Source organism: Cucumis sativus, chromosome 7 (assembly GCF_000004075.3).
Source record: "Cucumis sativus cultivar 9930 chromosome 7, Cucumber_9930_V3, whole genome shotgun sequence".
Classification (NCBI taxonomy): domain Eukaryota; kingdom Viridiplantae; phylum Streptophyta; class Magnoliopsida; order Cucurbitales; family Cucurbitaceae; genus Cucumis; species Cucumis sativus.
This window is the reverse complement of record NC_026661.2, coordinates 12,552,280-12,572,813: the sequence shown is the minus strand read 5'-3', so window position 1 is coordinate 12,572,813 and position 20,534 is coordinate 12,552,280. Positions and strand designations below refer to the sequence as shown.

Sequence of the window (20,534 nt, the reverse complement as noted above, 5' to 3'; positions counted from 1 at the left end):
CATAATAATAAAAGTGGAAGGACTAAATATATAATTAGAGTAAAATAAAAAGAATGGACAAATCGAATTGGAAATATTCATAGTTTTCCCATTCACAGATCACTCCAGCTTGGCTTCGTCTTTTGATCAGAGGGAGAGAGACCAGAAACCTCTCTTCTGCATCAATTCTCTCTCTCTCTCTCTCTCTCTCTCTCTCTCTCTCTCTCTCTCTCTCTCTCTCTCTCTCTCTTTCGATTTTCAACAACCGATTTGAATTCACCTCTTTTCCTTAACCATGCCTTCCCGCAGAAGGACCCTCTTGAAGGTCATCATCCTTGGGGATAGCGGGTGAGAATTCATTGTTCTTCTATTTCCCTTTTAAAATTTTGCTTTTGGGGTTGTTCGGATTCCTCTTTAATACTCAACAGATCGACCCAGATCGTTACATCCTGAACTTAGGAGATTTTCTTTTGTGGGTTCTCCAATTTGCTGCCCTTTGATCTGGAGGGGATTCAAATGGGGGTTTTAAGATTGAAGATTATTTGTGCTTGGATTTTAGATTGTTTGATGATTTGGGCTTTTTTTTCTTGCTTCTTTTTTTTGTTGGGAACACTTGCTTTGTGACTTACTTTCTATTTTTGGGCTCTGTTGGTGTACTTTTTGGAAAGTGACTTTTGTCTTGTTTGGTTGATAGTGTACTCAAACCAATTAGGCTGTTATTGAAGGGTCTAATGTGGGGAACTGACACGTTTGGATCAGTTAGTTGTGTAACTTGTGTTTAGTTTGTTCTATATGTGTGATATATGGTAATTTGAAGCTTTCTTCGTGAATTTGCAGGGTGGGGAAGACCTCTTTGATGAACCAGTATCCTACTTGATTGTTGAATTAACAATGTTATACTGCAGCTTTTGCCATTGAAGATAGTGATTCGAGAGTTTCTCTTTTCGTAACAATTCTTCTGCTTTATAGAGTAACAATTTCTTTATTCTCTGTGTGGTTTACTTTAACTTTGAAAAACAGATATGTGAATAAGAAGTTTAGTAATCAATACAAGGCCACCATTGGAGCTGATTTTTTGACTAAGGAGGTGCAATTTGAAGATAGACTTTTCACTTTGCAGGTTGGTGATTGGGAGACTTTGACTTGCTTATCCACCAGATTTCTCCATTAGTATAATTAGGCGAAATTGTCGTGAATTGGATGTGATAAAGTGCAGAATAATGCCTAAGCAATTCACGTCGATCTAGTTTGTGTTGTTTCTGATAGGCATTATTTCGAAACTCAAACCATATAGTTTCCTTATGCTTAGTTTATTGTAGAGTTATGAACTTAATCAACCCATCTGGGCATACAAATTTCTTGGATGATCTCTTGAAAATGATAATATTGTTGTGTCTTAATCCTAATCATTTATAATTAGCAAGTTCTTGGCCATGGAGGCTGCATCTTCTCATGTAAGGACTCAGTTAAATTGTGAAACTTAGATGCTATTTAGTGACATACATTCCTCCGAGCCTGGAATTTATTGCCTGGAGATCTAATATAAACCCAGGAAGCTAGCAAGCAATGAAGTTATTTGGTACATTCCATTACTCAATAGCTAGAATTATAGTTTTTACTTTATGGCTTACAGATATGGGATACAGCAGGCCAAGAACGATTCCAAAGTCTTGGTGTTGCTTTTTATCGAGGTGCTGATTGCTGCGTTCTGGTGTATGATGTCAATTCAATGAAATCATTTGACAATCTTAACAACTGGCGGGAAGAATTCCTTATCCAGGTTCTGTTATATCTATGTTTATGGATTATAATCTTGTTACTAGAAAGCCATTTACAGAAGGATTTCAACAAGTTAAAAAGATTAAAAAACACTGAACCTTTTTTTTATGATTTGGCATATCTTCAGGCAAGCCCTTCCGATCCGGAAAATTTTCCTTTTGTTGTTTTAGGAAATAAAGTTGATGTTGATGGCGGAAACAGTAGAGTTGTAAGTATTACCTAAATTTCAGTATTGTAACATGTTCTCTTTCTACGTTCAGCGGACAGTAAGCTGATTTTTTTTAATGCTTTTTCTGAATACTTCAGGTTTCAGAGAAAAAGGCACGAGCTTGGTGTGCATCAAAAGGGAATATCCCGTACTTTGAAACTTCTGCCAAAGAAGGCATTAACGTAGAAGAGGCATTTCAATGCATTGCAAAAAATGCCCTCAAAAGTGGGGAAGAGGAAGAGATGTAAGTTCATATGCCGTACCAAATATTACTTAGAATCAAAACATATAACTAATTGCCTATCAACTTGAACATAGGTTTGAATCCCCAACCTCGTGTTTAGTTGAACCGAAAAGGAATTGACTTAAGTCTCTCAGAACCCTTTTATTTTCTTACTTATTTGTTGTTATGTACATAAATAAAATATGAAGCAACTGTAAGCTACATTATCACGTTGTTCACTAAGCAATTACTTATCAGTTACCTTAATGGTTCTAACTCGACTTGATAAAGGTTTCGGTTGGGGATATTTCACCTACTGTTTTCCCAAGGTTGGTGTTGCAGTGGTGCACATTGTAGAGATGCAGAGATCCTGAACCCATCCTATGCCTTGTAGCGAATGAAACAATGAATAATAGTTTACCTTTAGCTATGGAATTAGTTAGTAGTTTTTGTCCTGAAGTTGTAGATATGCAGAATCTAGTTCTTCCAAAATGGTTGCATTTCCTAATGGCTATTTTTCAAAATTCTCTAACTTACTTTATTTCAAACTTCTTTCTACCATCAACACTTTGTTAGTTTTATACTCCTGCCTATTAACTTGAACTTTCACAAAACCTTTGTTGATTGACGGTTGCCGTGGTACTGCAGATACTTACCCGATACCATTGATGTTGGGAGCAACAATCAGCCAAGATCATCTGGATGTGACTGCTGAGTTTATTACACTGAATCACCTCCTATTCTAGTTCGTTCTCCAGTAAAGCAAAAGGTCTTTTATAAAGGTCGTACAGACTTGGGCTTTCTATGCGTTCCTATTTGTACATTTTGGCTTTCCATTCGAACGGAGTCCTGTCATTATGAATTCAGTTGTGTTTGGTCTTGCAAGTTGTGTTTACTGTCTTAGGTATATTCATTATATCCGTCTGGTGTTTTGACTCTCTGCCTGAGCCTCATTTGTTGATGACAATCAGTTTGTCGCATAAGTTTATGTAATTCTTCTCTTTAGTGAACTTTTTTGTGATTCTTGTTTATTTCATAGGATTTTGGTTCTGTTGTTCATGCTTAGGATCTTGCTCCAATATATTTTAAATCTGTGGCCAGGATTGTTTATGCCAAGGTCGCTATTTTAATACTTTATGTTAAATTAATGTGATTTGTAGACAGATGATAAAAGAAGAATCAAGAACAAAAAAGTTGAAAGTTTTCGCTTGGATAATAGGATAGATGATCTGAAATGGTCTGAAATGGTCTTTTTACACCAACTTATATTCCTAGCGAATAATTTTGCCTATAGAAGGAACAAATTTCAATCCGTTATCAAGTTAGAGCAGTATTCCATTTTTTCTGTAATTCATTTTGATTAAAAAGCAAAGGGAGGATTCGAACTGTGTAGAAAAGAAAGAAAACTAATTGAAACTATTCAAATAAATATAACATTGGTAATTCTTAATTCATCCAAAACTAAAACACAAACAAAGTTGCAAACACAGGGGACTTGCGTTACCCATTCGCATGTAAGAAAATTTGTAGCATACTAAATCTTGACCTTACCAAACTGATAGAATATCAAGTCCAAAGTAAATAATAACCATTATGGATTAACTTGTAGAATACTATATCCTAAATGGTTAACCACTACAAATTAAATCCACTTCTTTTGACCCTTTATAAAATCCATTTCCTTATTTATCATCAGTCCAAACTCATGATGGTCAAATAAAATTTCAAACTATATTTTCAACATAAACATAATCCAGACATAAATTATGTACTTCTGAGATGAGACCACACAGCACATTTTATTAAACTAAAAAGAAAACATATTTCTCCAAAGTTTTTACTATAAATATATTACGAAATGTCCAATCGAAAGCCACTGAAGTGGTGAGAGAGATTTTGGAGAAGAGACAGAGGGCTGGTCAGAATACGAAGGGACTGTAAAGTCAGGTGAACTACATTAGCTTTTCTTTTCCTTCCAAATTTCAAAATGTTCCTAGTTGATTGAATATAATACAACAATAAAATCAAATAGGTTACACAGTAAACTGAAGTGAATTCTACTGTATTAAAATGGTTGCAATCTCAACCTGCAAGCTAATGTTGAGTTTTACTTGGTCCCAACAGAAGAAAGTGTGTCCTGATTCGCAGGGCGAATTGAACTCCCAGAAATTGTTGTACTGGTGGTCGCATATTGGGGGTTAGGGTTAGTAGGAGCCATACCCGGCGGTCCTGAAATCGGTGGCCTTTGGGGTGTCATGCCCATTGGAGGCCTTGGGGCTGAGTTTGGAAAGTTCATGGCCATTCTATTCGCTGGTAACGTCGGTGCCACACCTCGGGATGATGAAGCAGGTAAGCCGAGTCGAGCGGCAATTATCTGTGCACGTTCTTGGAAAAGCCTCTGCTTTGACCTGTCTAGTTGCTCCCTCACTCTCAATGTCACATTATCCATCTCGTTGAAGAATGCTAACTTGCTTTCCAACTTGTGCAGCTACAAAAAGAGGGGGCAGTTTTAAGTTTCGTTTAAATTGTTTTTAGAAAATGAGAATAAGGAACGATGGTTTGGAAAGGGAGGTGATTTCAATTGAGTTACCTGCTTTTCGATTAAGATCATGGCAAGTTGACGGATTTGGTCCTCTTCCTGATTAGCCAGTATTTTTGCCTTCACTGCAGCTGCTGACAGTGTTGTAACCGCAGCACGCTTCAGCTTATCAATCTTTTCTTCTTTTTTACCTGTACTGTTGGAGTTTTCTTCTTTATTGTCCTTGCTTTGATTATCATCTGTTAAAGAACAAATAAATAAAGCTAAAATAAAGAATGCATTTTCATATACTTCTTGTTCTTGCCGAGCCTAACAAATGAAAATTCATGATTTCACTGAGTGAGTTATCCTAAAATTTCAGAAAATCAGGTATGATAACACTACAAAATGTAAAGAGTGTTTCCCACACATTTAAAGATTCAGCACTCATAGGATCGAGGTGTGTAATAAGTGGCATATAACAGACGAGAAATACTCTGAAAAACAGGAAAAAGAGAAAAGATAGAAAAACACAAGAAATTATACCATCTTCAGCACAAAAAAACAAGCCTGATTATAACGTCCAAATACTTTGTGGTCCATATATAATCTTATAAAGACAATTCACAAGATTGATCACCTCAAAATTTCTATAGAAAATCTTTCTTTCGCGGGAAGTAGATAGATGTCTGCCAAAGTATCCACCCGATGTTTTAAAAAGATAAAACTTGATGGTCTTCCAATACTCTTAAACGTGGTCATCAAGTCTGACTGAGCACCTTACATCCCTCAAAAACTAAACGCTGTCTACTTAATCTCTTCAAGAGTAAAGGGCCTTTCCAAACTACTATTTGTACTACTTATAGGCCACCATTATACCCATCCACAAAAAGACTAAAAACTTGGGGTGGTGCAACCAAGAAGGAAAAAGCTGACAACCTCACTTTCCACCGCTTTTCCCTTAAATAGTTACTCCATCACTCTTTTTCATAAGAAACAAGAGGGCTGTATTCCAAAAGAAAACAAGAAATACAAAAGGGGCCAGGGGTTTAGGGCACCCAAAAAGGTACTCCACGAGTATCTAAAGAAATCTAAAAAGACGTCGTATTATGTAAAAGATTACCAAAAAAAGAAAAGAGAACCTTTATGAAGGAACACATATCACTTTCCTACCAAATGTGCACAAAAGAGCTCTAAAAGCACATCTTCCAACAATCTTAACTTTTGCATGAGTATCTTCCACACGCCAAACACCCACCTTCTTACGGAGGAAAAAAGAAATTCTCAAGTTACCTGCCATGTAAATTCCACAATCAAGAAGGTAAAGTCACAATGGAGGAGCAGATGATTAAAGGGTTTCCTCCATTTTTTGATGAGAAAATCAACTTTCATTATGCAAAAAATGAAAGAATACTAGGTAATACAAGGGAATACAAGGGCATACAAGAAAAACCAGCCCAAAAAATCCCCCAACTAAAAGAAGGGGAACAAACTAAGAAGAATGTCACTAATGGAATAATTACAAAAGGTCATAGAAATCGAAGTCCAAAGAAAAACATGAAATCTAATCAAAGACCAAACCTCACTATTATCCCTTTCCCTACCATGAAACACTCGATCGTTCCTCTCCCCCAGAATGTCCCACAAAATAGCGCACATCCCAACGATCCATAAGAAACCCCTTTTCTCTAAAGGCTGGATGGAAGAGGAACTCCTTGATCCTCGCACGAACACCCCTATGACCAACCATCATGGCTAACACGGAACTCCTGCAACGAAAAACCTCATGAAAGTGAGTTGCTGTCCATGGCTGCCATCTTGAAATGAAAGGTAGATCATCTCCCCATTATCTACCTCGGTCTATCTTTTGGGAGGATACCCTAAACAAACTTCTTTTTGGCAACCAGTGCTCCATAAAACCCATGCAAAGCTAAATAAATAGAAAAGATTCAATCTATCAAGAGGGGGAAGAGCTACCTTATGTAAGTTGGTTCTCTCCAACCTTCTCACCTATTACATGTCTACTTTTCTAATGCTTGAAGGAATCATTTCAAAACTAGAAAGAATTCTAAGGAATTTCTTTTGGGAGGGGAACAAAGGCAGCAAAAGTAATCAACTTGTTCGATGGGAAACAGGAGGTCTCGGTTTAGGAGGCTTCAAAGCAAAATTTTTGGCCCTTTTAGCTAAATGGGGCTGAAGATACTTGGAGGAAGAAGACTCTCTATGATGTAAAGTGGTAAGAATCATACATGACAGAGATACTTTTAATTGGCACACTGCATGCAAAGAAGGAAAATGTTTGAGGAGCCCTTGGGTCAGCATTTCCAGATCATGGCTGAAAATAGATGTTTTAGTAACTTTTAGATTGGGAAATGGTAGGACAGCCTTTTGGCTAGACCCATGGGAGAGTGAGATTCCTTTTAATTCCGCCTTCCCTCGACTTTTTAAAATTGCCATACTCCCCAATGGCACGGTTGCTGATCACTGGGACTTTTCATTGGTATCATGGTCAGTTATTTTTTGTCGTTTGCTAAAAAATGAGGAAATAGTAGAATTCTGATAGATACCTAGACTAATATAGGGTAGGGGTATAAAGGTAATTAGATTTGCTGGTAGTTAGAGGGTTATAAATAGGAAGTTGGAGAGGGAAGAAGGGCATGAAGAATTTGGTGAAGAATTAGGGCTGCAACATTCCTTGAAAGAGAGGAAGGGCAGAGGGTTAGGGTTCTTTTACTTTTCTTTTACTGCTTTTATATTGTAATTTCTGTGAAGATATCAATAAAATAGAAACATTGTATCAGTGTTCTATCAAATTCCAATCACTTCTCAGTAAAAATTGAAGATAAAAACCCTTCAGAAAATCAAGAAAGTCTAGTCCCTTACTCATCACTTATCCCCTTCCTCCCTTCTGGACAAACCACTCTACAAAGCTATTTGGAAATTTGACAGCTCGAGAAGAGTGAATATTTTGTTTTGGATTGTGATGGTGGGAAATTTGAATTTATCCTCAGTTATGCAACATAAACTGCCTAACGGCTGCCTCCCCCTCCATTTTCCCGTTGTGTCTACAAAATAAAGAAGACCCACTGCACGTATTCATTTTCCGTAAATAATCGGCATCTTGTTGGGAAAACATGTTTAAAGAATTTAATCTATCTTGGGTGTTTGGAGCAGATTTTAAAGATAATGTGAAGACCTTATTGAGAGGTTCCAACTTGCATAAAGAAGCCACACCACTTTGAGAAAATGTGGTGAAAGCTCTCCAGGCAGAAATTTGGTTTGAAAGGAACCAAAGAGTCTTTCATGATAAATCAATGGGCTGTTTTGATCGTTTTGATATAGCACACATAAATGCTTCTTCCTGGTGCACCCTCTCAAAACTTTCTGGAAGGTACACAATCCAAGATCTCAACTTAAACTGGATAGCTTTTATCTTTCCATCTTTCATTTTATTCTGTTGATACCCTCTCTTCCCTTTATTATGGTTGCTCTTTGTATTAAACTCCTTACTAGTCATGAACTAGTAAAGATTCATTATCATGGCTTAGTATTGAGTTTGTTTTCCCATTTTTGCTTTTGTTCTTCTGGATATGATGGGGTCATTAAGGAGGATGTCAAACCTAGTTGAGACCTCCGGGTGCGACTACTGATCATTATTTATTGCTTAGCTCTTGTATAACTCTCTTGTACTTAGAGCTAGTATCTTTTTATCAATTAATAAAGAAATTTGTTTTCGTTTCAGAAGAAAAAAAAAAACTCTACAAAGCACACGCATACTGGCAATTCCCAAAAAGGTGATCAAGGTCTTCCTCCACCATTCTACAAAGCAAGCAATAAAAAGGCCCAACAAGAGTAGACCTCCTCCTTATCCACAGTGTTAACCGGACCCAACAAAACTTGCTAGATGAAAAATCTAACTTTCTTAGGAACCTTGGTCCTCCAAACCAAACTACAAACAGACTCCCTAGAAGGGGAGAGATCCAACAACATAAAAAAGGACTTACTCGAACACCCCTGACTAGTATTGGGACTCTAAACACAAATGTCCCTCCTCTCCATAAGACTGCACCCCTCAACCAAAGAAAGAAAAGAGGCAACCTCCATCGTTTCTCTATTAGTTAAATTGTAGTGGAACCTAAAAAAGGACACATAGTTATCGAACCTGACCAAAAGATCCGATATCATACAGTTTTTAGAAGTGAATAAATGATAAAGATGCGGAAATAAGGAACAAAGAGAAGACTCCCCCACTCACCGATCCTTCCATGGGATCTTGAAAAGGCTTTATCATTATGGATTAGATTGAGAGGTATGGTATCCCTAAGCCCATCGTGATATATAATTAAATTTGCCTTCAACTACCAGCTTAAGCTTTTGGGTGATTTGGTGGTTTAATATGGTATCAGAGCAGGTGGTCCAGAAAGGTCCTGTGTTCAAGCCCCTGCATTGTTGCTTCCTCCCCAATTAAAATCGATTTCCACTTGTTGGGCCTTTCAAACATTTCAAGCCCACAAGTGAGGGAGTGTTGGTGATATATAATTAAATTTGTCTTCAACCACCAACTTAAGCTTTTGGGTGAATTAGTGGTTTCATAAAAACAACCTTCTTAATCTCTTCCATGGTAAAAGGACTCACCAAATCCTCATCCTTTCTGTTCAAGATAGGGCTCCAATCAATACCTTCCACGAACAGCTTGGCCCTAACTTCAAAACTATAAAGGCTTGAGAAGAACTTAATGGTTTCCTCCTCAATCACCTTACCATCTCTTGTACTCTCGCCATTGCCTAACAACAAAAGGCCTATATGATCCTTGTTTCTCTACCACTCACCATTCTATGGAAAAAGCCAGTATTAAAATTCCCATTCTTAGCCCACTTGATTTTAGACTTTTGGTTTCAGCTCACATTTTCCTTCCTAATCAACTAAACAAGGTTCCCTTTTAAGCTAAACCTCTCCTCCTTAATAGCATTATCCAAGGAACCTTCCAACTCCAGAGCATCAATCTTGTCAATCCTAGCCACAATCTTATTCTTTTTAAACCTGATATCTCCAAAAACCTCTCTATTCCACCCTTTAAGCTGACATTTTAAAACTCTCAACTTTTCCATAAACCGATAGCCCTTCCATCTTCCTTGAACAAGGACATTCCATCAAGCTGAAATATTAGCTTTGAAAGAAGGGCGATCAAGCCTATGGTTCTCAAACCGAAAAGGAGATGGACCCCAATTCAGAGAACTGGAAGACAGAAAGATAAGCCAATGATATGAAGCAATTCTCGACCCTCTTGATTGCCTAGGGATACCATACCTCTCAATCTAATCCTCCGATAAGAGAAACCTATTGATCCTCATCGCAGCCCTACAATTTTTCCAAGTAAACTTACCCCCAACTAAAGAAGGACAAAAAAGACCACTATCGTCAGTGAACTTATTAAACATTCTCAGGATCAACTAACTCTCCCACCAGAAGCCTTTTCATTGGAGGACCAGTGTTGAAGTCTCCCGCCACACACCACCTCGAGCCACAATAACCATAAAGATCCCCTAACTCCTCCTAAAACAACCCCCTTCCTCTGATTCTTAGGGGACCGTAGACTCCAGTAACCAAAAAATCTTCACTATCACTATCCATAAAAGCAACATGTCTACCCCTAGCCACCTCCATGGCAACACATGATCTCAAATTCCACATTAAAAGAATCCCTCAAGACGACCCCTCAGCTTCCAGAACCTCCCACTGCACCCTCATGTGCTTCCAAATACTAGCAATAGTCCAGTAAAACTGACTTCTTTTAGTTTCCATCAATACGACAATATTCTGACACTCTTGGCTGAGCACCTCCTTAACCAACCTCCTTTCAATCTGACCCACCAAACCTCTAACATTCCAAGAGACATTTTTAACATTTTAACAAAGAAGGCCCTACCTCCTTAGGGCCTTTCTTGCTCCCATAATTCACCAAACTATCCAATTTCTAAAACTCCCTAGACAGCTAAAGGTTTCCTCCATATTCACGCACCCATCCCGCAACTCAAAAGTGAAAGGGGCCACCTCATTAACTGAAACATCATTATTAACCATAAACAAAGTTTTGTTTTGCATCTAGCAATTCTATGAAAGAAAGGTTACAATCTTTTCATCCTAGACAGCACTTGATTTCTCACCATTAAAATCTTATTGTTCCTCAATGGCTTACGAAAGTTTGACTAAAGAAGGAGACACATTCTAATACCCACGATAAGGACCTAAGGGAAGAAAGCCTTTTCATGAATTTAAAGCCTTCCCATCTTCTCATTTGTTTTCTCAAATTCTTTCAGCAGAAAGATTTGGAATTTTCTAAGTTATCTCAGGTTTTTGACAGTTCACTATAAGGAAATGTGGAACAGTTATTAGGAGGAACTTATATCAAGGGAAGAACTATAAGCTGTGGATTAAGCCAATACTAATTATGGAATATTCTATTGGAAAGAAATAATAGGACATTTAATGAGTCGGTAGGTGGGGGTGGGGGATTCAATTGTTCAAAACTAGAGCGTTCAAGATCCAGGGTTATTCTTTTTGTCCAGTTGGGATATTTCCTTTAGAATGTATCTGGGATTGTGTGATTATAAGTGTGAAAACTGGTTGGTTTGTGTGACTTATATTCAGGGTAGTTTCTAACTTTGTTTCAGTTTTGAAGATCTCTTTAGCAACTATTGTTACTATTGTTCTGTTTTGAGGTAAAAAAGAGTCCCACTTTCCTCCAACATCATTCAACCACCACCGAGAAAGACTGTTAATCAAAATTTTAAATCTAGGACAAGGGTCCCAGCCGATATGCACCAAAAAGAAAGTGAAACAGACCAAAGTGATCCTTGGATAAATTGCATAAATCCATGAAACAAAAATTACACACTGTTCGGATAACAATATCATATTCAGCTGCAGCAAACTGCAATGGAACGCATGATAAGCCATGCAAAAAATTTTATTCATAAGTGGGATCCAATAAGTCACACTCATGACTCATCAACGGAAGTCTTGCCTAGATAGATCTAGAGAATCTGCCTTCATTGGACTCTTCAGTGGGAAGCCTTGTGAAATCATAACCACTGACTAAACACCAGCACTAAACGCACCGACCAAGCCGACATCTAGCTCCTCCTAGAAACAATCCCTCTCCCTATACCTCGAAGGACCATAATCACATTTATGGAAGTGAAGGAATAAATTCTATGATCCATGAGTCTCATGCTAGGAAGGTAGTGACTTGCATACAATGAAGATACCTCCATAAAAACGACCTTTCTAAATGCTATGAATGGATTCCCATGAACCCTCTTAATGCTGTCTCTTAAATGATAAACAAGTCGTGCTTATCTTGAGATAATTTCCCTAAAAGTCTCCAGTAGTCCAGTTAACGTTCCTCCCTAAACATGAATTCAAAGAAAGATTTCCAAGAAAAACATTCGATGAAATTCTTCTAGAGATTCAACATAAGATCCATCGTTTCTGATCATTTACTAATCCATTTCCGACTCTTCCTTCACTGAAAATATTGTGGAAAGATTTGAGTTAACTTCATGTGTTTGAACCATTAAGGTTAAACTTTAACACTTGAACATTTTATTTGAACAATCCTTCTCTGATATGCAACCTTTCCCAATTCTGCTTTCATTTCAAGCATCTCTGGTCTAAACACCTTGGACCCTTAAATTACACAATTTTTTCCCCAATATCCAAATCTTTTTAGTCAGCACACTTGTTTATTCAGTTCCACAATTCATGACCACTACAAATTTTTTCATGGAGGAATGTCCAAGCAAACCACAGAAACCTTGCGCACCTTACTCCTGAAAATAAGAAGAAGGATAAGAATTTACAACTAGCCAAAGGCTATTTCCAATTTGAACTAAGAACTATGCACAATGATCAAACTCGGTTCTCTTGCCTACAAGCATGGTCAAATCTGGAGGAAAGAATCTTCCTATTAGCAGGCAGATAGGAAATCCATTTTGCTTTTGTTTTAAATTTTTATTTTTTTATAGGAAATGATAGAGGATGGAACTAATCACAAAAAATCAAACAGAACAGTCTAAGGAGTATGGAAATTTTTATTATTATTCAAAAAAAAAAATTAGTTCAACCAAACATCTGAAGATGAAGTATCTCTAACCTTTTGATTAAGGCATAAGCCTTAACCACTTGAATTACTCAGATTACTGGGGCAGGAGATCAGGTAGATAAAGGTCTATCATGCCTGTAATGAACAAGATTTTCTTCTAGAGCTCAGACAAAATGAATTTGGCATAAAGACATTGGACATCCGAGTTTAGTATTAGTAGGAAACTTAACAAAAAGTCCTGCATTCCTATTGCAGTTCTTGATGATCTTTTTTTACCCCAGAAACATACATCAAAGTATTTGAGAAAGTTCCTAAAAACAAATCAAAATCAATAGGAAATAACTTGTATTCCCCATTCTCTTGGGATGAGCAAGATTTGAAAAGCCTTGAACAATTTCACTAATGGATTTGGAGATATCATATCGAAAGGAGGGCTTTATGGAGACACGTTCTTGATGCTAAATAAGGATCTTCTGTTCAGCCTCGCTGTAGCTATCTAAATCAATTTAAAGGCCATTGGAAACATATTGTTGAAAAGGTGGAGCTTCTTCATCAAAATATTGTCAATATCATTGGCAATGATGAGTGGGCATCCTTGGGTGACCATTGCTCATTGTTGGAAGAGTGAAGACAAGGATTGGGACCTTGGTTTGAGGCCTAACCTAAATGAAGCTGAAATTATTGAGTGGTCTATTTTATCCAATTTGCTGCACCTCCGTCAAGACCTATGATTGAGGACACTTGGAAATGGATTCTTGATAAATCTAGTCAGTTTTCTTCTAAATCTCTATCTCATTATCTTGCCTCTGAGGGGAACACCCACCATGCTGCCTTCTACAAAAATATATGGAGGGGTCCTATACCAAAAATGTTTCGGTTTTTTCAGTGGGAAGTTGGCCATGGCAGCGTCAATACAACCGACACCCTGATAAAAAAACAGATCCCTGGATTGTTTCTTCCCCGAGTTGGTGTGTTTTATGCCATAAAAGCTGCAAACCCCTTATGCACATCCTGGTTTTTTGTGAGTATGCTCAGTTGTTCTGGAACCAAGTACTGAACACTTTTGATTACCCATTGGTTTTCCCAAACGACCCCTTCACCCTCTTGAATATGCTTCCTATGCGGTTATCCATTTAAAAAGGACGGATAGATTTTATTCTTCATCATCAAAGGCCTTCTTTGGTTCATCTGGAATGAGAGGAATCATCGCATCTTCTAGGACATGGATATGGACTTCATTTTATTCTTTGATCACATTTTGTTACATCTCTCTTGGTATAAACTCACTTCTTATTTTTGTAATTACAACATCACCGCTCTTTTATCATCTTGTTGAATAGTCTGATGTAATCTTTCATGGAAGATGGTGCTCTTTTGTAATTCCATTCATCAATGAAATATTGATTAAATGTTTCTCTTAAAAGAAAATATTGAAAAATGTAACCTGAACTGGTGGAAGGTCCAAAAATACAAAATTAGAACGGGACACGTACCTGCTCTTCTTTCAACAACTGAATTTGGTTTGACAGGTTCTGAACTCTCATTCTCTTCTGAGGGCAAAGAATCAGAGACCTTGATTGCTCCCTCGTTAACCAAAGATTTAGGTGTTTCAGTTTGTCCAGCCTCATTCTTATCATGAGAATCGGACACCATAGCTACATCGTTTGAGGCTTCTTTCACAGAATTAGCAGAACTTATTGGTTGAAGCTCATCCCCAGATGATAAACGTTTTGTCTCATCATCTAATTCTTTTGATATTTTGGCAGAATGAGGCGGAACTTGTTTCTGAATCTCAGATCTTTCAGCATGCTGCAAATCTGACATATGTACATCATTTGATGACATCGTTGATTCTAATGGTTTTTCACCAGTAGTTCCTTCTCCCGACGTTTCAACTGGATTTGATGTCAATTTTGATTCTAAATTTTCAGATTCCTTCACAATGCCTGTCTTTTCATCCTTCAACAATTCTTTTTCTCCCAATTCTTTCAAATTACTAGACGTATCTGAACCATGATTGGTGATTGGATCGTGTTCTCTAATAGCATCTGAAGAATTTCCATTCTCCGTTGTTTCCTTTGTCACAGATTCCCCACTTTTGTTATTACTGTTATTAGTTGATAAGGCTCTATCATCTAAGATTGAAGTAGAATTGTCTTCACTCTGTTTTGCACTCTGTTCCTTATCATTTTTCTGAGCTTCCACATTGTCGACGCTGCAAAAGAATCAGTGGGATCAAAGAACAGAAACAAACTGAAAAAGGCATGACAAGTTGTCTCATGTACCTCTCTAAATTATCTTGTGCCTTCTTGTCATCCGGTGGATCTTCTAAAATAAAGCAGTGCCTTGTAGCCAGTTCTAAACTGGGAGATTTCTGAGATGTGCTTTTCAAAGAAAAACGGGCTGATGCACTGGCAACATCTGATCCAACTAAGCGTGCAAGGAATGCAGCCTGAAAAGCAAATATTTAAATAGTTCAACATTCAGGAATGAAATTTATGATTTGAAGGAGTGTTAATTCCAGGAAAGGGAGAAAGAGTACAGGATTCAGCATTTCTGCTCCATCTATAAATATGATAAGTATTATAATAACTAAACAGAAGGTAATCCTGAGCAACGACAGAAGCCAATGAACGAGAACTCGTAACTACCAAAACTTGGTTCATCTACAAACACAGATGACAAATTAAAATTCTAGAATGCTAAGGTAGGCTGATAAACCTTCACTTTCTAGGGAAGAAAATTTGAATTGAATATATAAGAAGAAAAGGAAAACAATAGCAAGAGACTAGAATTGACAAAGTTAGCATACACCTCCAAGCAAAGTAGAAAATTTCATACAATGTGAACCTTAAATTGCTCCTTTGCAGTCCGGTCATCTTATAGGTTTTGGTTTGCTGCACAAACCTCAATACTGGTTTTTTCTTTTAGATTGTTTTTTAATGGAAAGTGAGAAACTTTGAAACCATTAGACTTAATCCTAAACTGATTCAGAGCAACAATGAAATTACCATATATTGATCAGAGAAAATGACAAAGGACAAAAGAAAATCTACTATAGTTGGTTTGAAATGTACCAACGGATAAAAAACAATCAAGACCAACCAAAAAAATTAGGATGCCTACCTATTTCATTAGTTCTTGTGTCCTAAATTTCCACTTACCAGTGCCATGACAGGGTTCCCTACATCAGCAAATGAAAGTGAGTGCTCAGGGGTTAATACATAACCAATGGCTTCAAATGCCTCCCTCAAAGCATTCAAGGCAATGTCTTCAGAAACCTTCTCATCATCATCTTTTGATTCAGACTTAACTAGTGAAGCTTTTCCTTCGACATCCTCTAATTTTGGATTATCCTGCCCAACTTTTACCTCACCTGTATCTTCCTTGCTGCTCGCATTTTCTACACTCGAAGCCTCTTTTCCAGTAGCCTTATTATCCACAGATTCAGTGATATCAGAAGGAACTGATGAATCATTTTCAATTAAAGGTGGAGCAATAGTTTCTTTTCCACCAACTTCGACATTACCCTCCGATTCAAGAAAGGTATCCTCAATTGGCATTTGAATGAAGTGCAATATGCATTGGGCTTTTGTTTTGGTGGCCACATGTTCTGCAATTTCATTCCAGTTTTCCTTATAAAGCTCTAAAGCCTCAAGGAGGAGGAGAGTTTCCTGATCTGTCCACTTACCTCCACTAGCACCAGGAACCCCAGCAGACTCCATGAGAATAAAATCTGATGAAGACATATCAGAATCAAATTTCCCATTGTTAAAGCACTCCGAACATAAATCAAAATCTGCCTGTCAAAGATGAATATTATTAGTTGATATGTATTTAAATATGTATATATGTAACTTTTGACTTATCAGGCAACTGATGAAATTTAATGTCATGATTTTGCATCCATGTGATTCTAAAATTGGTGTTTGATACTTTAACAATGAATTGTTTAAAGAAAGGAATTTCGAATTGAAAACCAAACTGCCGCTGAGTTCTGCATGATGTCAGGGACATAAAGATTCCTTTTTGAAATTCTAGATCAGAAGGTTGATACTCACTAGCATTTTATGGGAAGGGCCAAAGGGGCATTCTTATCTCCTTCCCCTCAGGCTGTTCCTTGCTTGTTAATAAAATTCCTTTATTTCTTATTTAAAAAAAAAAACAAACAAAACAAGAGGAAAACCAACCCGCTTCTGGCAGTGGTAACGTTTGCGAGAGCAATCAGCAGAGCACGAGTTACAGTGGTACTCAACAGATGGACCCTCAGGCCTCACAATCTCTTCAGAAATTGTAGATTCTCGAAGCAATCTAGGAGGAGCCGCAGTGGTGGCATTAATTTTTGGGACAACAGATGGGCAGGATTCTAATGTTTCAAAGTGAAACAACTTCTCAACCAAAGAATCCTTTTGATTTTCATCATTAACATCATTTGTTGAAATTGAATCTGTGGCTGGGAAAGGGTGAAAATTAATCAAACCCCAATGTTCTAGAAACTCCATCACCTCCTGCCTAGCATCCAGTTCTCCAACTTCCAGTTCGGATAAATCTTTTGATTCAATCTGTGTACTAGGATTTGCATGGAATTTTTTCATAATCCAGTTACGTATCTCAATATAAATATCTGGACTTCGATTGGCAGCCTTTCCACTGAAAAAAGTAGACAATGTGCGTTCCTCAATTGGGTGGACTTTTGTCCATGAAAACCAACCTGAAAATAAAGATTAATCAATAATCAACAAATTTATAGATCTCTCATTCTCTCTCTTAAATTATCAATCAACCCAAGCTTAAGTTTATGGGTGAAGACGAATTTATTATTATATCATTTAACACTCTCCACACTTGTGAGCTATGACAAATGCACCAGAAGTATAAATCAATTTTAATTGAGGAAGAAAAAACAATGCAAGGTTTTGAAACAAGACGGACGTTTCCTGGACCATTTGCTCTAATACCATCTTAAATCACCGACTGATCCAAAAGCTTAAGCTTATGAGCAAAGAAGAATTTAATATTATATCATTCAGTACTCTCTTTACTAATTAAACTTACAGAAAGAAAGCGTTGGATTAAACTCGTTTAAGGAACCAGAAAGGAAGAAAATAAATTCTGTCAAGCATGGAAGAATTAAACTTATTGCATGGCCGGTTATTCTAAGGTAGCACTAGGCCAACCAGATAACTTCTCCCGTTACATATTCTAGATAATTAAGATGTTAAGAAACAAACCATTCACAAGAAATAGAAGGCCAGCCAGAAGAATGGAAAACAGAAAATAATGCTTGACTCCCTCTTTAGGCCATCAAGAAGTTCTGTCTACCAATTCAAGACAGCAGAGATCTAATTATTTCACATATCAGATGGTTATCCACAAGGTAATCATGCTTAATTTGGAACTCTCAACCCCCACACAAATCAATTTGGAACCCTAATGCACCATTAAATAGGAATCTGAGTACTGTAGAGCAGCTATACTATTAGGCTGCCATGCTGCATAAATGACTAGCTGAGGACAAATAAATTTGCAATGTTGAAAGCTTACATCTTGAGGTTAATGCAAAAATGCATTGGTCCATTGGACTTCCATGACACAGACAACTGAGGCAAGCAACATACGCCATTGAATTACAAAATAAAATTACACATAAAAAAATTAATTAATAATTTGAAAGTTCAAGGTACTTAAACACCAAAGCCCCCAACCCTAAATTTTCTCCTTCACTCTAAGCTCTTTACGTGATAATACACTGAATAGACGACAGTATAATGTTTGCACGCATTCATCAGAAGCAGCATGGCTTTTGAAACCATAATATAATTTTGACATTTAAAAGGTTTTCTACTAGATGAGGAATAGAACAAAGCCAACACAAATGAGCTAGAAAGTTATGAAATTGAAATGTGCCTTTCCAGTTGTTTAAACCATCCTTCTGCACAATCACCCGGAAACTATCAGATTCCAGAAGTCTTAAATTTGTCGCATTTTCTTCCAATACAATCACAGTTTCAGAAATGAAGGAGCTCAACATTCAACTGTTATTTCTCCCTCACCATTTCCTAAACTACCCACGTTTTGCTAAGAAATTCTTCACCAAATGAAAAGATACACTAAACTTCCTTCGAAACAGATTAACGAAGCCAAATGTACTTTTAGATATGTATCGCTAAGAAACTGGATTCCTAATTACAAGAAAGAAAATTGGGAAGCTTTTCTTCAAGCCATATAAATACCAAGCCCTTACTTCAAAAATTCCCCCTATTACACCCTTTTTACACCATGGAGGTCATTTCCACAAACCCCCTACAATAATTTGCACAAATCAGGATCTTGCAAAAGAGTAAACCAAAACTCACCACAATGATTCGGAACAACATGAACATTTGCACCTCGGGATTTAATAGCTTCGTAATCAACTTCAAAAGACGCCTCCAAATTCGCCAATCTAGTCGCCTTGTTCAATTCCTCCGCCGCAGAAAGTAACGCATCTCCACGCTGAACTTCGGAATGAAGTAAAGAGCCGTCCGCCTTAACTGATCCGGGAGCAAGACCTCCAGCCGATGCTGCTCCAGCGACATTGTTAGGGCCAAGTCGAGCTCGGGTGAAGGGGCCGTTATGATTTGGAGGATGGGAAAGGGCAGATTTGTCGCGAGTAACACGTTTGGAGGGAGCGGATAAGGTGTTAGAGGCACCGAGAGCGCTAGCCTTTCGCTTGTGAGCTCCAGCACGACGGCGAGAAGAAGGCGGCTCCGATGAGGGAGAATCGGTAGTATTGGAAGGTATATTGGCGGTGTCGCGACGCTTGTCCTCCATTTGAGGACTTGGTTGGAGGTTGGTGGATTCAGTGGAAGAAGAAGATGATAGTGTTTGATATTGAGAACTCCATTGTTGCTGATTATATTGTTGCTTCCATGATACATAGAGAAATTACGATTCCAATTTTTTGCTTCCATAAACGGAGGGGAAAATGCAAAATACATTTTTTACAAAACTTTACTCAAGGTTAAATATTTAATTAATTAAGGTTCAAAATACTTTTTTTTTTTTTTGTCTCTAAACTTTTATTAATTGAAAATTTAGTATTTAAATATTTGTACTTACCAATTTAGTCTTTATATTTTGAGTTGAGCTCGTATAATATACGAATACATCCAAATAAAAGAACATCGAGTAAAATAAAAAAATTAATTAAAATACAAATGGTATATTGGTAAGAAAAAATATGTACCACTCATATACAAAATAGATTTTAAGAAATTATACATAAATATTTTCAAAATGAACCACAACTCTTGACAGAAAGAAGAAAAAGCTCAAAGAATCACAAAATATCTCAAACATGAGATACTAAAATATTTGTACGTGGATAAAGTCGAGTATAATGTTATTGTGCCAAAATAGTAACAATTAAAATCTCAAAGGAAATTTGATTTTTTGAGTTCTCACACAAAAAAAAATCAATTTAGTAGCTTCTAATTGAAAATTTAAATCTTACATTTTTTAAAGTGACCATTATAGCACTTAATCTTAATGACAAGAATCAAAATATGTTTTTTTAAGTTCAAGGTCTAAAATAAATATTTTTAAAAATTTAGTAATCAAAATATAACAAGATACAAAGTTTAGAGACTATGAATTAAATTAACTTAACCATTTTATAAATTTACCATTTAAAAAAAATACTAATTTAAATTTCAAACTTCAATAAAAAAAATAAAGAAAC

General features: G+C 37.0%; 2 protein-coding genes across 6 annotated transcripts; one reads left to right on the top strand and one right to left on the bottom strand.

The window, feature by feature from the left end:
- The first annotated feature begins 81 nt into the window (after window positions 1–81).
- On the top strand, window positions 82–3,248 carry RAB7B (RAB7B, member RAS oncogene family). 3 transcript variants are annotated; one of them, XM_031888326.1, is made up of 8 exons: window positions 82–327; window positions 817–843; window positions 1,000–1,099; window positions 1,613–1,759; window positions 1,886–1,966; window positions 2,065–2,210; window positions 2,838–2,935; window positions 2,972–3,248. In XM_031888326.1, exons 1-7 carry the CDS (start codon window positions 275–277, stop codon window positions 2,902–2,904), a joined length of 621 nt encoding a protein of 206 aa, XP_031744186.1. In that variant the 5' UTR covers window positions 82–274; the 3' UTR covers window positions 2,905–2,935; window positions 2,972–3,248. The 3 variants fall into 3 exon arrangements, with proteins under 3 accessions (XP_031744186.1, XP_031744185.1, NP_001269169.1); XM_031888325.1 differs by having other exon boundaries at window positions 150–166; window positions 197–327; window positions 2,838–3,248; NM_001282240.1 differs by having other exon boundaries at window positions 239–327; window positions 2,838–3,237.
- Window positions 3,249–3,969: 721 nt separating this feature from the next.
- LOC101218015 (SWI/SNF complex subunit SWI3D) lies at window positions 3,970–19,756 on the bottom strand. 3 transcript variants are annotated; one of them, XM_004150362.3, is made up of 7 exons: window positions 19,168–19,747; window positions 17,002–17,522; window positions 15,976–16,614; window positions 15,097–15,263; window positions 14,305–15,026; window positions 4,780–4,967; window positions 3,970–4,677 (listed from the first exon to the last, which is right to left on the bottom strand). In XM_004150362.3, exons 1-7 carry the CDS (start codon window positions 19,622–19,624, stop codon window positions 4,297–4,299), a joined length of 3,075 nt encoding a protein of 1,024 aa, XP_004150410.1. In that variant the 5' UTR covers window positions 19,625–19,747; the 3' UTR covers window positions 3,970–4,296. The 3 variants fall into 3 exon arrangements, with proteins under 3 accessions (XP_004150410.1, XP_031744950.1, XP_031744951.1); XM_031889090.1 differs by lacking the exon at window positions 3,970–4,677 and adding an exon at window positions 5,850–6,000 and having other exon boundaries at window positions 4,912–4,967; window positions 19,168–19,756; XM_031889091.1 differs by lacking the exons at window positions 3,970–4,677; window positions 4,780–4,967 and adding an exon at window positions 6,073–6,476 and having other exon boundaries at window positions 19,168–19,755.
- Window positions 19,757–20,534: the final 778 nt, after the last annotated feature.